This window comes from Cucurbita maxima, unplaced genomic scaffold (genome assembly GCF_002738345.1).
Source record: "Cucurbita maxima cultivar Rimu unplaced genomic scaffold, Cmax_1.0 Cma_Scf00017, whole genome shotgun sequence".
Taxonomy (NCBI): domain Eukaryota; kingdom Viridiplantae; phylum Streptophyta; class Magnoliopsida; order Cucurbitales; family Cucurbitaceae; genus Cucurbita; species Cucurbita maxima.
In genome coordinates this window covers 3197051-3209305 of record NW_019272033.1, presented here as the reverse complement: position 1 = coordinate 3209305, position 12255 = coordinate 3197051, and the positions used below count along the sequence as shown (strand labels likewise).

At 36.5% G+C, this 12255-nt stretch overlaps 1 protein-coding gene across 4 annotated transcripts in view; it reads right to left on the bottom strand.

The window, feature by feature from the left end:
• Positions 1 to 12255, bottom strand: part of LOC111491876 (protein RRC1-like) — a 17258-nt gene that overhangs the window by 4290 nt on the left and 713 nt on the right. For 2 of the 4 annotated variants that reach the window (XM_023140947.1, XM_023140946.1), the window contains exons 2-13: positions 11606 to 11694; positions 11377 to 11512; positions 11165 to 11210; positions 4522 to 4582; positions 4282 to 4431; positions 3790 to 3909; positions 3544 to 3709; positions 2773 to 2885; positions 2619 to 2690; positions 511 to 732; positions 355 to 413; positions 155 to 236 (exon numbers count right to left, since the gene is read on the bottom strand). In XM_023140947.1, the coding sequence (XP_022996715.1) occupies positions 155 to 236; positions 355 to 413; positions 511 to 732; positions 2619 to 2690; positions 2773 to 2885; positions 3544 to 3709; positions 3790 to 3909; positions 4282 to 4431; positions 4522 to 4582; positions 11165 to 11210; positions 11377 to 11512; positions 11606 to 11680 (1302 nt within the window). In that variant the 5' untranslated portion in view covers positions 11681 to 11694. Of the gene's footprint in view, positions 1 to 154; positions 237 to 354; positions 414 to 510; positions 733 to 2618; positions 2691 to 2772; positions 2886 to 3543; positions 3710 to 3789; positions 3910 to 4281; positions 4432 to 4521; positions 4583 to 11164; positions 11211 to 11376; positions 11513 to 11605; positions 11695 to 12255 lie in introns of those variants that run through there. The other 2 variants (XM_023140945.1, XM_023140948.1) reach the window with 2 other exon arrangements.

Sequence of the window (12255 nt, the reverse complement as noted above, 5' to 3'; positions counted from 1 at the left end):
CCCCCCCCCCCCCCCCCCCCCCCCCCCCCCCCCCCCCCCCAAAAAAAAAAAAAAGAGAGAGAGAGAGAGAGAGAAGATAAAAAAAAATCAGTTCAGTAAAATGCAAGACACAGAGATGATAGAAATAAGATCCTATTCTTAGAGTGACAATTACTCTGGTTCTTCCAGCAGCATATGTGGGACCAGACTCCTCAAGCTCTGGGCTTTTAGCAGTTGGAAGAGGCGGTGGAACCCATCTGCAGATTCAACATAATAAACAGTTATGGCATTGATCGAGGGTTTGACACCCATTACTACTATATTAATAAATCAGATCCGGAAACCACCCCTGCAAATAGTTTCAGGCTAACATACCTTCCACTACCAGTTATCATGATAAAAGGTTCAGTTCTCCACCTTTGAAGAGTATCCCCCTATATTCAAGTACAAATAGAAAGCACATGTAAACTATAAAGTAGAGACACTTGGTTTATGAATGATGATATGGATGACCATGTATAAAACGTTTACCTGAGCAAATGAATAGAGCCGCCAAACATAGTATGTATGTTCTTTTGAACCAAGCTCAAACAAGAAGTTGAAGAGAGGATTACCCCGACCCCTCTCCATAATAGCTTGTTCAAAGACACAACCTCCATCCAGAACATATAGAGCCATAGTGTCAATGACATGGCGGAGATGATCCTCCTCAGGTGGTTCGACAGTAATATCAGGAATGTTGGGTGTTAGAACCTAGCAACGCCAGTTAAACAACAGTAAAGAAAATAGAACAATTGAATCCAATTTCGGATATAGAGAATAAAGGTATAAAAAAAAGTACCCCCCACCTCCACCTACCCTTATGAGGACTAAAAAACTACTAACACACTTTTCTGACCTATTAAAGACTGAAAGTGAAAAATAACTCTTTAATACCTATACCTAAGAAACAAGATAAAACAACAACAAACACACTACAAGGAAAGTAGAGAGACATTTTCTACAAAAAGATATCATACTCATACTCCAATATCAAGAATTTATAACTAAAATATAGCCACAGTATTCATATACTCATCGCTACATCCCGCTGGTCGGGCGGAGTAGAGTTGCTGTGGTTTTTAGTAAGTCTTATACCTTACTACTTCAAAAAAGACACTTCTCGATACGTCTAGACACAGATGTGAAGGGATACACAACTATCTTTAATATCTTTGCTTAGGCTAGAGAAGTGTTTAAGTCTTGCTATATCAATTACCCTCTGACCTGACCTTACGCCCTATGACCTGACCTTACGCTCATACCTTACCCTATCCTACCTTACCCTATCCTACCTGACCAGACCTTACGCTCATACCTGTTTTTGCACTATACTCATGTTGGGCGGGGTAGAGATACTGAGGTTTGACGTTAGTAATTAAATAAGCTAATACCTTACTCCTTACGAAAAAACACTTCTCGATAAGTGTAGACTCTGATGTGAAGGTTTCTTGGAGGGGTTACTTCATATCAGACGAGTAAGGCACCATCCACTGTGCACCAATACCGAAGGCTTAGTGGAACTTCCTTCGGTGACTGCTACTGCAGCGGCGAGTAAGGGAAACAGCTTATCTTATTAAGTCTTGCAATAAAAGCTCTTCCCAATGTGTAGAGGCGGCACAGGGAAACAGCTCTATCCTACCTTACCTTATCATGACTACCTGACCTTACGCTCATACCTATGACCAGACCTTACCAGTTTTTGACCTATCCTATTTTTGCCCTATCCGGTTTTTGCCTTTTCTGTATAATACTGCAGTGCTAATTACCCTCTACCTTATCAGGAGTAGGAAAGGCTAAGGCAATGCCTATTACCCTCTGACCTTATCAGGAGTAGGTAAGGCCTATTACCCACATACCTTCAGAGGATTAACTCCATCTTTCACAATGTGTTGAACAGGAAAATTCAATTGCCTTAGTTCCCTTTCTGGCACAGAACACTGAACACTGTTTTTTACATCAACAAATTTGGACTCACATCCAAATGCAACAAGCTGAAAGGGGCCATATTCAATCGAGACAATGCAAGCCTCAGAGGATAAGGTGCCATAAGCTAAAATATCTCGAGTTAAAAAAAAAAGTAAATAAAAATTGCTCCCTATAGTAACTCCTTAGACAAGGAAGCAGTGCGTTATGCTTTCTGAGCTCAAATCTACTTAAAGAGACTTTAGCTAGGGCAAACCATTGCTTAGAAATACAAGAATTTCATAAACGCTCAACTCCAAATTAACACTCAGTTCAATAATAAATGGCCGCCCAACACACAACCAATATATATTAAATGAAGACATCCTGACAGTAAGAACTAAAATAAGGCTTCAATGATAATGCCCACAGATTGACGAGATCAAATAATAATTCAAATATCCACCAAAATACTCCTCTTTTTGTCAAAAAAAAAAAAAAAAACTTCAAATTCTAGAGAATGATTTAGGCAATAATGAAAATAAATCCATTGCTATCTAGATAGAGAGATAATAAATAATAATAATAAAAAGGCACTAATATTTCAACGAGCAAACATAACATTTTCACAATCAATTTCAATCATAAAGGGTAGAAAACAATGGAGGTTAAGGTTGAAATTAAAGGAATCCAACCAGCTCAGAATTTTGGTTTGCGACAGAAGTAACTGGCGGTCCTGATGAGCCAGATAAGATAACAGTGCCACCCTGTCAATCAGAGAAGATGAAATCAAAAGATGTCGAATTGCTCTTACTTCCTTCAAATGTAAATCCAGTAGAAACAACGAACCTCCTTACTTCTAATGGCCATATGACCTGGAGGAGGCGCAGGTAATGCTTGGGATGGAAGAGCGACAGACTTTCCCCATCCGATTTTCAGTTCATACCCATAAACAACAACTCCTGCAAATCAATACTCAACTTACACTGTTTTTCTCCAGATATGATTAAGGGTATAACATAAATTCTTCATGATATAAGTCAATTTTCTAAAAAGCAATGTTTTTGAAATGACGAAGCAAACCATATAGTAAGATAACATAGTACTTGAGAATAAAAATTAGTACCATAGAGTCATTTACTGATTTAATAATTCAAATTATCAATATAAAGAAAATTTATTAATGAATTGCTGGGTAAGCCTGGTCGAAGGTCTTTCTTTTGCAGCAAAATTAAGAGCACCCTCTATCCACACTGTTGGTTGCAGGTATTCAAGTCCAGGTCTCAGGTTCAAGCTTCTAGAGCAATGCTTAATTAGAGAAAATCTTTTACGTTATTTAAATGGCATTAAGACGTGAAGTCTCTGGATGGAATAGAACATGGAGCCCAAACCAAAACCAGGATATAGAAACGTGAGTGAAGTATCTTAAGAATCAAAATTATTACATAAAACAATAGGACTATGAAAACAATTGATAATGTACAAGCAAATTTCATTAATAATTATTGATAATAAAAAGAAATGCCACAGTAGACCATAAATATACTCAATAGATAACAAGAATTATGAGGCAATAACTCCAGAAAATAAATTTAAAAAGCAAAACAAAACAAAACAAACCTTGCATTTCATCCTTTGCAGCCTGTCCATCAGCTCTGTTCATGAAAGCTACAAATCCACAATTTCTTTGCCGTCTTCGCTCCTCCTCTGTCCTTGGCCACATTATCTTCACACTAGCAATTGGTCCAAATCTTCCAAAAGTTCGAAGGAGAAAATTCTCATCAACCTATAAGGGTTGATGAAGAAATAAGATAGCATATTTTTCTAGGCTAAGAAACAAGATACACAAGTAGAGAAAAAATGTACCTGAGGAGATAAATTTCCTACATAAAGGTTAGTTGTTTGAGGATCTCCATCATCAAATGATCCAGGGAACTTTCCACTAGGATCAAAGTCATCCGGCAGTTCATCAAAACGACTAGATGGCTAGACATCGAAGAACAGAAACTCAGTAAGTTACATTAGTATGAAAATTGACGAAGAAACATAAGTAAAATCTTAAGTAGGATAGTATAATAACAAAAATAATTAATTAATATATATATATATATATACACTACTCAGATAAAGAAATATATGTGCTGCATGTGAATGCATGCATGTATTACGTAATAGAATATACAAAAGAGAAATATTATAGTGTACAATCTGTTATATTAACTTAGTTAAAATAGAAACTTATTATCTGAATTAGAACAAAAGGCTATAGCTGTACAAAACAAATTGAAACTAGCTAATAATTTGGTCCCAGCTATCTCAGAGAGATAAAATAAATAAAAAATAAATAAAAACACTTACTGTTAAGTTTTCTCCAAGGCGTCCTTCACGCCAATGTTCGCGATCCTGATTTCGTCTTTCCCTCATCTCTTGCTCATGCTTCAGCTCCTCCATAAAATGATCGATGTTCCTAGACTTCCCCTTTTCTTTCTCCTTTGGCTTGTCCAGCTCCTACACATTGTAAAATAGTTCAGAACAAAATGCCATTCCTAAGGACTAACTTGATCAAAAATCATGCAGAAACATGATAAGTAGAGATACCTTCTTGTCAGATTCTTTTCCCTTGGATGCCAATGGAGGTGGAATGAAAGATGGCACATATCTGCAAACCAAGTATCAAAGATGAAACCACCAACTCAGTATAGATTGCTCCAGGGAAAATAAGGAGTGAAGGCAGCAAACAATTTTGGCCATTCTGTTTCAGCACAGTTCTCGTAGCTAATTTTAAACCTTATTTAGGTGATCCCACACCCACTAAAAGCAATACAAAAACTTCTGGCTGTCGATTAAATTACCTAATAGAATGATCTAAATTGAATTGGTTACGCACAAGAAAAATTAAAGTGCAAATTCATCTATGATCAAATATCCCTTCGAACATAATGTTAAATTGATGGCCCCAAGTTCCAACTTTAATCTATAAAAACTATCTTGCAGTTGTAAGCACACAAAAACTCTGATAAAAATACACAGAATCACAGCCTAAAGCATCAGCTAAGCCATACTTATTTGGGGGGATGAGAATCAACCTTCGTGAAGGTATACTTTTTTTATAATAAACTAAACTTAATGGACAAGAAAAGAAAACAACCTAAGGGCCGGTGAAGAGAAATCCCCTCCCAAAACTAGATCATTAGTAATCACTGTAAAGATATAATTACAGAAGAATTTTGTCCTATTGGAACACCACCAGGAAGCTAAATGTTGTACACTATCACAAAAAGAAAATCCACCAATGGTTTCTTATCTTACAAATCCAATTGTCCTCTCCTTCCAAATTAGCCAAAGGAGAGCATTGATACAATTCCAAAAAACATTGGCCTTGCCTCTAACCACTTAGTCTCCAAAATATTCTAAGAACAAACGATCCATTCTCATAGAGGGGTAGAACTCCAGCCAAGAATTTTTTGACGTGTAACTCCCACTAACAGCTTTTCTCTAACCATTAATCTTATTGCCATTGTGTGTAAGATTATCTCTAAGATCCTTGCTAACAGGCTTAAGAAGGTTCTCCCCTCAAAAATCTCTGACACCCGAAGGGGAGATGGCAAGCAGATCTTAGACCAATCTCTAATTGTGAATGAGGACGTTGAGAATTATTGAGCTTGAAAGAAAGAAGGGATCATCTGCCAGATTGATTTTGAGGAAACCTAAGATCATGTGGATGGGGTCTTTTTAGATAAGGTGATGGAGAAAAAGGGAATTGGGCCTACATGGAGACTTTTTATGGGAGTTGTTTCAAGAATGTGAACTATTCTATCTGGCTCAATAGTAAGCCACGAGGATGGGTTTGTGCCTTCAAAGGTCTTAGACAAGGCAACTTCTTTCTCCCTTCCTCTTTCTTCGGGTGGTTTACCCTTTGAGTAGGATGGTTTCATAAGAGGTGGAAGGAAAAAATTTGGAGGTGTTTTCAAATTGGTGAAGACAAGCTCTCACCTTCAATTTCCATATGATACTATTTCCTTTGGCTCTAACAAAGAGACCTTTATCAATCTAAATCGTATGTTAGCATTTTTGAGATGGTCTCAAGCCTTGGGATTAACATAGGCAAATGTCAAATTTTTGGCATAATTGCGACTCTCCTTCAAGCTCGGGAGACGGGTTAACCTTGTGGGTTGTGAAGCTGGTGTCTTTCTTTATCTTGTTTAGGTTTTCCTTCAGGGCCATTCTCCTAGTGGCGGTTCCTTTTGGGACCTTGTCGTTGGGAAGATCTACAAAGGGCTAACCTCTTGGAAGAAGAGTTCATTTTCCAAAGGAGGGAGACTCACCCTGATTCAATCAGTGCGGCATCCCTATTTACTCTTTGTCTCATTTTAGAGTCTCGTCTTTGATTGGAAAGGAAAATTAAAGAAACTTATGAGAGATTTCTTATTGGACGAGTGGATGAGGGAAGGGTTCCCACTTGGTGCATTGGGAGGTGGTTCTAGGCCTATGAATTTGGGGGGTTTAGGTTATCTGGAATATTAGGACAAGAAACACACCCCCTGTTGACTAAATGTCTTTGGCCATTCTATCATGTTGGCACAAGGTTATTGTTGGCAAGTACACATCACTTTGAGTGGATTAATGACGAGTTAAAAGGCACTTCCAAAAAACTGTGGAAAGCAATCGTGTTGTTCTTTCTCTTCTTTATCAGTTTATACATATAGACCCCTTTGTTCCTTATACCCTTGTTTTTATTACTTATCTCCTTTAGGAACCACCCGATTATTTCATTCCTCAATCAAACGAATTTGACGTTTTCTCCTTCCTTGGATTTCTACAAACCGTTGATCGATAGGGAAATGTTGGATGTTTTTCTTTTCACCTTAAGTCGAGTAGAGGTGTTCCTGCCTTTGGACTCTTAACCACTCCAAATGTTTTTCTTGTAGTTCTTTTTCTAACTCTCGTCCAATCCTTCCTTGGTGGGTAGTTCTATTTTCTCCAGAGTTTGGGAGGTGAAGTTCTTCATATGGCAGGTTTTGCATGTAAGGGTAAACGACTTGGAACAGATCTCGACAAGAGGTAGTGGTTGGGCTTCTATGCAAGGTGGCTGAAAACATGGATCATATAACGTGGAGTTGATTTTCTTGAGCTATCTGGCGCAATTTTTTTCAAGTGTTCAGCTTCAACTTTGTTAGCCCTACAAATTGAAGGGAGGCGTTTTGAGGAGTTTTTCCTTCATCTCACCTTTTGTGATAAAGGGTGATTTTTGCGAAAAAGGTGTCCTATTTGAGGGGGTTAGGGTGAGGAGAAACAACATAATCTTCAGAGGGCGTTTATACTTATTTTGGTTAAAAGGATAAATGTTTCTTTGTCTTTTTTTCATGATATTCCGTCATTGAATAAGTGATAATCCAAAGGTTCTTACTCAGGGAATTTTAGAACTTTTTTTTGAAAGGAAAGGTTTTTTTTCTTGAATCATCATGGTTTTAAGATGAATCACAGTTCTAATATTTGTTATAATAGTTTGGAATCTATTTCATATATTAGACTGAATATCCAAGGAGATAAAATCAGCTTGATCAAGATGACCGTCTTCTTCTCTGTCGTATCCACAGGATCAATTCTAACAAGTCACACCCTCAAGAATTCTTTTGGTGATGTTAGGTCCTTTGTTACAATATTTCTTCTTGAACCTTTGTTTCAAGGCTCTTTTATAATTATTTATTTGGTCTTATTTCTCTTCTTGGACCTCTATTTCTAGGCCGTTTTTGTTATCTAACTCATTTTCGTGAGCTTTTCCTTCTTTTCATGGTCGTGTATTCTTTCATTGTTTTTCTCAATGAAAGTCAAGTTTTTTCATCTAAAAAAATCCTTTGGCAACTCGCTAACCATCCAAAAGTTCCAAACATTGTTACCCAAAAGCGAGATGCATAAGGACAATGTGCACAGAGATGACACGGATGCAGTGTGTTGGAAAAGCACATAACACAAAATGAAGGGGGGAGAGTAAAATGAGTTGAACCAATCGGCTGTATTAAGTCTACTAAGACTAAACTTTCATAAGAAATTTCTTGTTTTCTTCCGATGGAATCCTTCCAAATTACTGATTAAAAGTTTCTCAAGGTATTGCCAACATCCTGAAGTAGATCTCCAAAAGAGATTTAACTGTGAAAACTTTGGTAGAATCAAGAGACCATAGCAGGGAGTCAAATGGCGATCTCAACAAAACTGCAGAAAGAAGATGTGATAAAACAAACCATTCAGACACCTACTAATCATTCAAGTTGAATATATAAATCCTAAGAATTATGAGAAGAAATCCAAGCATGTGCTAACATATTATTGGGGAAAGTAGGCAGACAAAAGAGTCCGGGAAAAATTGTGGCAATAACTCCACCATTTAACTATGAATCTGCCAAAAAGAAGTGAGAGTCCCATTACAAAGACGTCTTTGTACACAAGGAGCAAGAATATCAATGATTGAAGACGTATAACTCCAAGGTGATTTATAAGAACCCCTCAAGATATGTGAAGGCCAAATAATATCAATATTTGATTGATAATTCCTTTCAACAACAATAGATCGCCCATATATTTTGAAGAAATCACATGAACTATTTAGGCTTGAAGATTGTAAGCCTCCCAAGTAGTCATTAATTGCCTTAAGGAATTCCAACATTTCGAAGGGCCTCTCCAATCAAAAGTTGTTCTTCAAAGAAATAACATCCCAATCAATCCCTTCAAAGATGAACCTTATGTTCTTGTCTTCTCCATTAAATCAAGATTTTTACCAACTTTTAGTTCAAAAGAAATTACACAACTAGGGTTAACCTAGAGGTTCTACGACTGAAATTAGGCTTTGAAAGGAACCTCAAGTTCTCGTCATCTCCATCTCACCTTATTAAATCAAGATTTCACCAACTTCTAGTTCTAAAAGTAATTGCACCACTAGGCTTAACCTAGAGGCTTCTCCACCTAAAATTAGGCCTTTGACGAGTTTAAGATTACATGTTTGAAATTTGATCATATTTCAAGACAAGTTCAACAGCCTGGAGATTGTTTGGAGATAGTTCAGTTTTCATCTTTTGAAGGAAGTAAAAATGTAAAAGCATTATATTACTTTCTTTATATGTCAATCTATACGGAAATATTACCGCTTTTTGGTGGAAACAGATAGGCACCCCATTTCTCCCAAGTTCTATCTTTCCCTTCAAATATTGTGTTCCTTCTAATACTTCGACCAAGATGTCTGCCAATGGTACTGTATCCTTCTTGATATTCTTTGGGACACTGATGATGAAGATATGAACCTTCTTTTTTCTTTTTTATTTTTCTTTCTCGTGTCCATATAACAAGAAGATTTGAAATTGCTTAAAACAAAGATTCAACCTTTTGTGGGTTTTTCATCGATCTTTAGAGAACAACACCATGCAGCTTTTGTGTGGTTTTTCAATCAAAGGAATAGTTAAAGTCGTGGTTTAATGCTTATGATGTATAACAATGCTTCTGAGGATTGGTTGGAGGAGTTGGAAAAGGCAAAACTCAAATGTTATTTCAAAAGGGAGACTAATATCAAGAAAGAATTTGCGTATTAAGGATTGGTTGATGGAGTAGAAGGAAAAACTCAAATGTCATTTCAAATGGGAGACTAATAGCACGAAGGCATTTGCAAGTTGATATATACTTCATTTATTAGAGACAACGAATTTTGTAGATGATATGAAAACACATAAGTAGAGGAAAGCCAAAACCCCAGCTAAGGAGATTTCAGAGAATTCTTCCAATTGGCACAAAGATAATAAAGATTGCGAGTACTAAGGAGTGTAAAATTCACATCATGAGAGTGCTACAAAATGTTCCTGGTCCAAAAAAAATTCAAAATACGTGTCTATGCCATTCAAAAGCTTGTTTCTTTCAATCCAAAGAAACCAAAAAGATTCCCAAAAATCCAACCACGACATTTAGGAAAAGGATGCCCCACAGCAATATAGATAATAGTAAGGAGATAGTACAAAGGGGGATAGGCAACGCCATCCAAAAGACATTGGCAGAGTAGACCACAAGAGATCAAAAAATAGACATGAGCTAAAAAAAATTGGGATTTAGCCTTTTCCTTGCACATAGATAGGCATAAAGTCAACAAGGGGGGCTCTTTGACACAAGCATGGGAGAGCTCCCCTAAGAAATTTTTACCCTTCTTTTGGAACTCCAAAATTATCATGCTAAATCAATGAGAAAAGGCCCAGCTTGGTGTGGTTCTCAATAAATCGGGGAGTTAGATGAACTTTCAGGTCTGTTGATTTCAATTTTCAAGTCTATGTTATGCAAAGATTTATCCTTCAATTTATATCAAATGATCCTCAAAGAAGAAACTTCCTTAATTGCATAAAATGAATTTAAATCTCTCTATCCTGATAACGATTTTAAAATCTTCCTTTTTGAATAAGTACGGATGCAGTGGCAAAAACTGGCATTGGGATTTTAATTTTCCTTGAGAAAGAGCCAGTGTCTAAAACCTTTTAATAATATAGTCATTTCCAACTCTCGGAATAAAATCATTCCAAACATGTATAATTTCCCTAATAAAATCTAAATTTTACAATTTTAGATCCCATTTCAAAACTAATGCAAGAAGCAGCCAAAAATGCATCGATTCTATTTAGCTTTACATTGCAAGGATCAGCTATGTACCAGGTAAAAATCTTCAGAAAAATACATATGCATGAAACTTAAACTACAAGACAGACTGCAATTATCTTCTTTTTCTTTTTTATATCTGTGTATGTAGAGCGAGAAGCAGAATACCAGGATTGCAATGCTAGACAAACTGACAGTTGCACTCATAAATAAAAGTAACCGTAATACGAAAATAGGCAGTCATTTGTAAATCAAAAAAATAAAATCTATCACAGGAGATAGCTGAACTTAAGAATCCGAACTCACAACTGACTAGCAAGCATTTGTATAATTCATTGCATTGCACAAGATTGTAATATGAAAAAGGGAAAAAAGAACTTTGAGCACAATGACATGTCATGATGAACTCTCTAATTCTTTCACATAGCTAAAGCAGTAAAGGCATTGGAAATGTGCTTAGCTGCATAGCTGGACAACATCAGAGTAGTGTCTTCTAGTTATTTATATAGTTGTCTATTTTGTGCAACCTTATCATCATTGTTGCATTAAAGATCAGAAATTTCGAACAAATTTTGCCTCATCAAAATAGCATGAATATGGTTAATCAAAAGCATTTCTTTACCTACTTCCCTTCTTTGGAACAGATACCCCATCTTTGGCCTTTTCACCTGCCATCCGGGAATGAATAAAAAGGCCCATACTTTTATTAATGTGTCCCCAAAATAATAGAAAAACTATCTATTTATCCACATTGCTGATATAGACAGAATTGTGAATTTAAAAGCTTTGCCAGTAATTAAAAAGTGAGTTGAAAAGACTTGTAGCGGTACTGACCCTCAGATTCACTCTTCAATTTCTCGTTGGGATTGATAGTTCCTCCACGAACAAAAGTCTTGGACCCAGGTGCATTTTCTCCTTGAAATGACTCCACAAATTCCGCATACAATCGGGCAGTTTCATCCTCCTCTCTCTGCAAAATGTAATGAAATGAAATTAATGTGACTATTCAATATATCTTAGTGCCTCAGATAGTGGAATTCACCAAGCAAGTTAGACTAAATACCTTCTTCTTTGCCTCTTCCTCCTCTCTGTGCTTTTGGAAAGGAGTCTTTTTCCGAGTGATGGAAAATGAACTCATGTTTGCATCAATTTCTAGACAACATTAATAAACGTCAAATCCAGGCACAATCAAAAAAACCCACGTCAAAACTCGAGCCTCAATTCGTAAATGACTGGTGAAAGTTATCTAGATGACTAAAAGAGCGGAATTGCTTACTGATAATGCTCAGAACAACCCCAACACGCTTGGATTAATGCTGTAGCGACTTACGCACTACCATATAAACAAAGTAGCCACGATTTTTCTTTCACAAACGAAGCACAAATTAAGAAGACCGGAGCCAAATAAATTTAATTCCATTCGAATTCAGCTTTCCTAGAAAGCTCAGTCTAGGTGTCCAGTCAGTTACCATAAACAGGCAACAGCAACGAAATCAAAAACATCAAAATACGCGACCCAAGATTGATAAACTGAAAACCGAACACAAACCGATACTCTTAACCACAAAGCCAGAGACAAAATCATCCGAGATAGCTAAACATTGATAAGAAAACGAGCTCGCATGGAAAAACAATAAACACCAAAAAAAAAAAAAAAAAAAAAAAAAAAAAAAAAAAAAAAAAAAAAAAAAAAAAAAAAAAAAAAAAAAAATC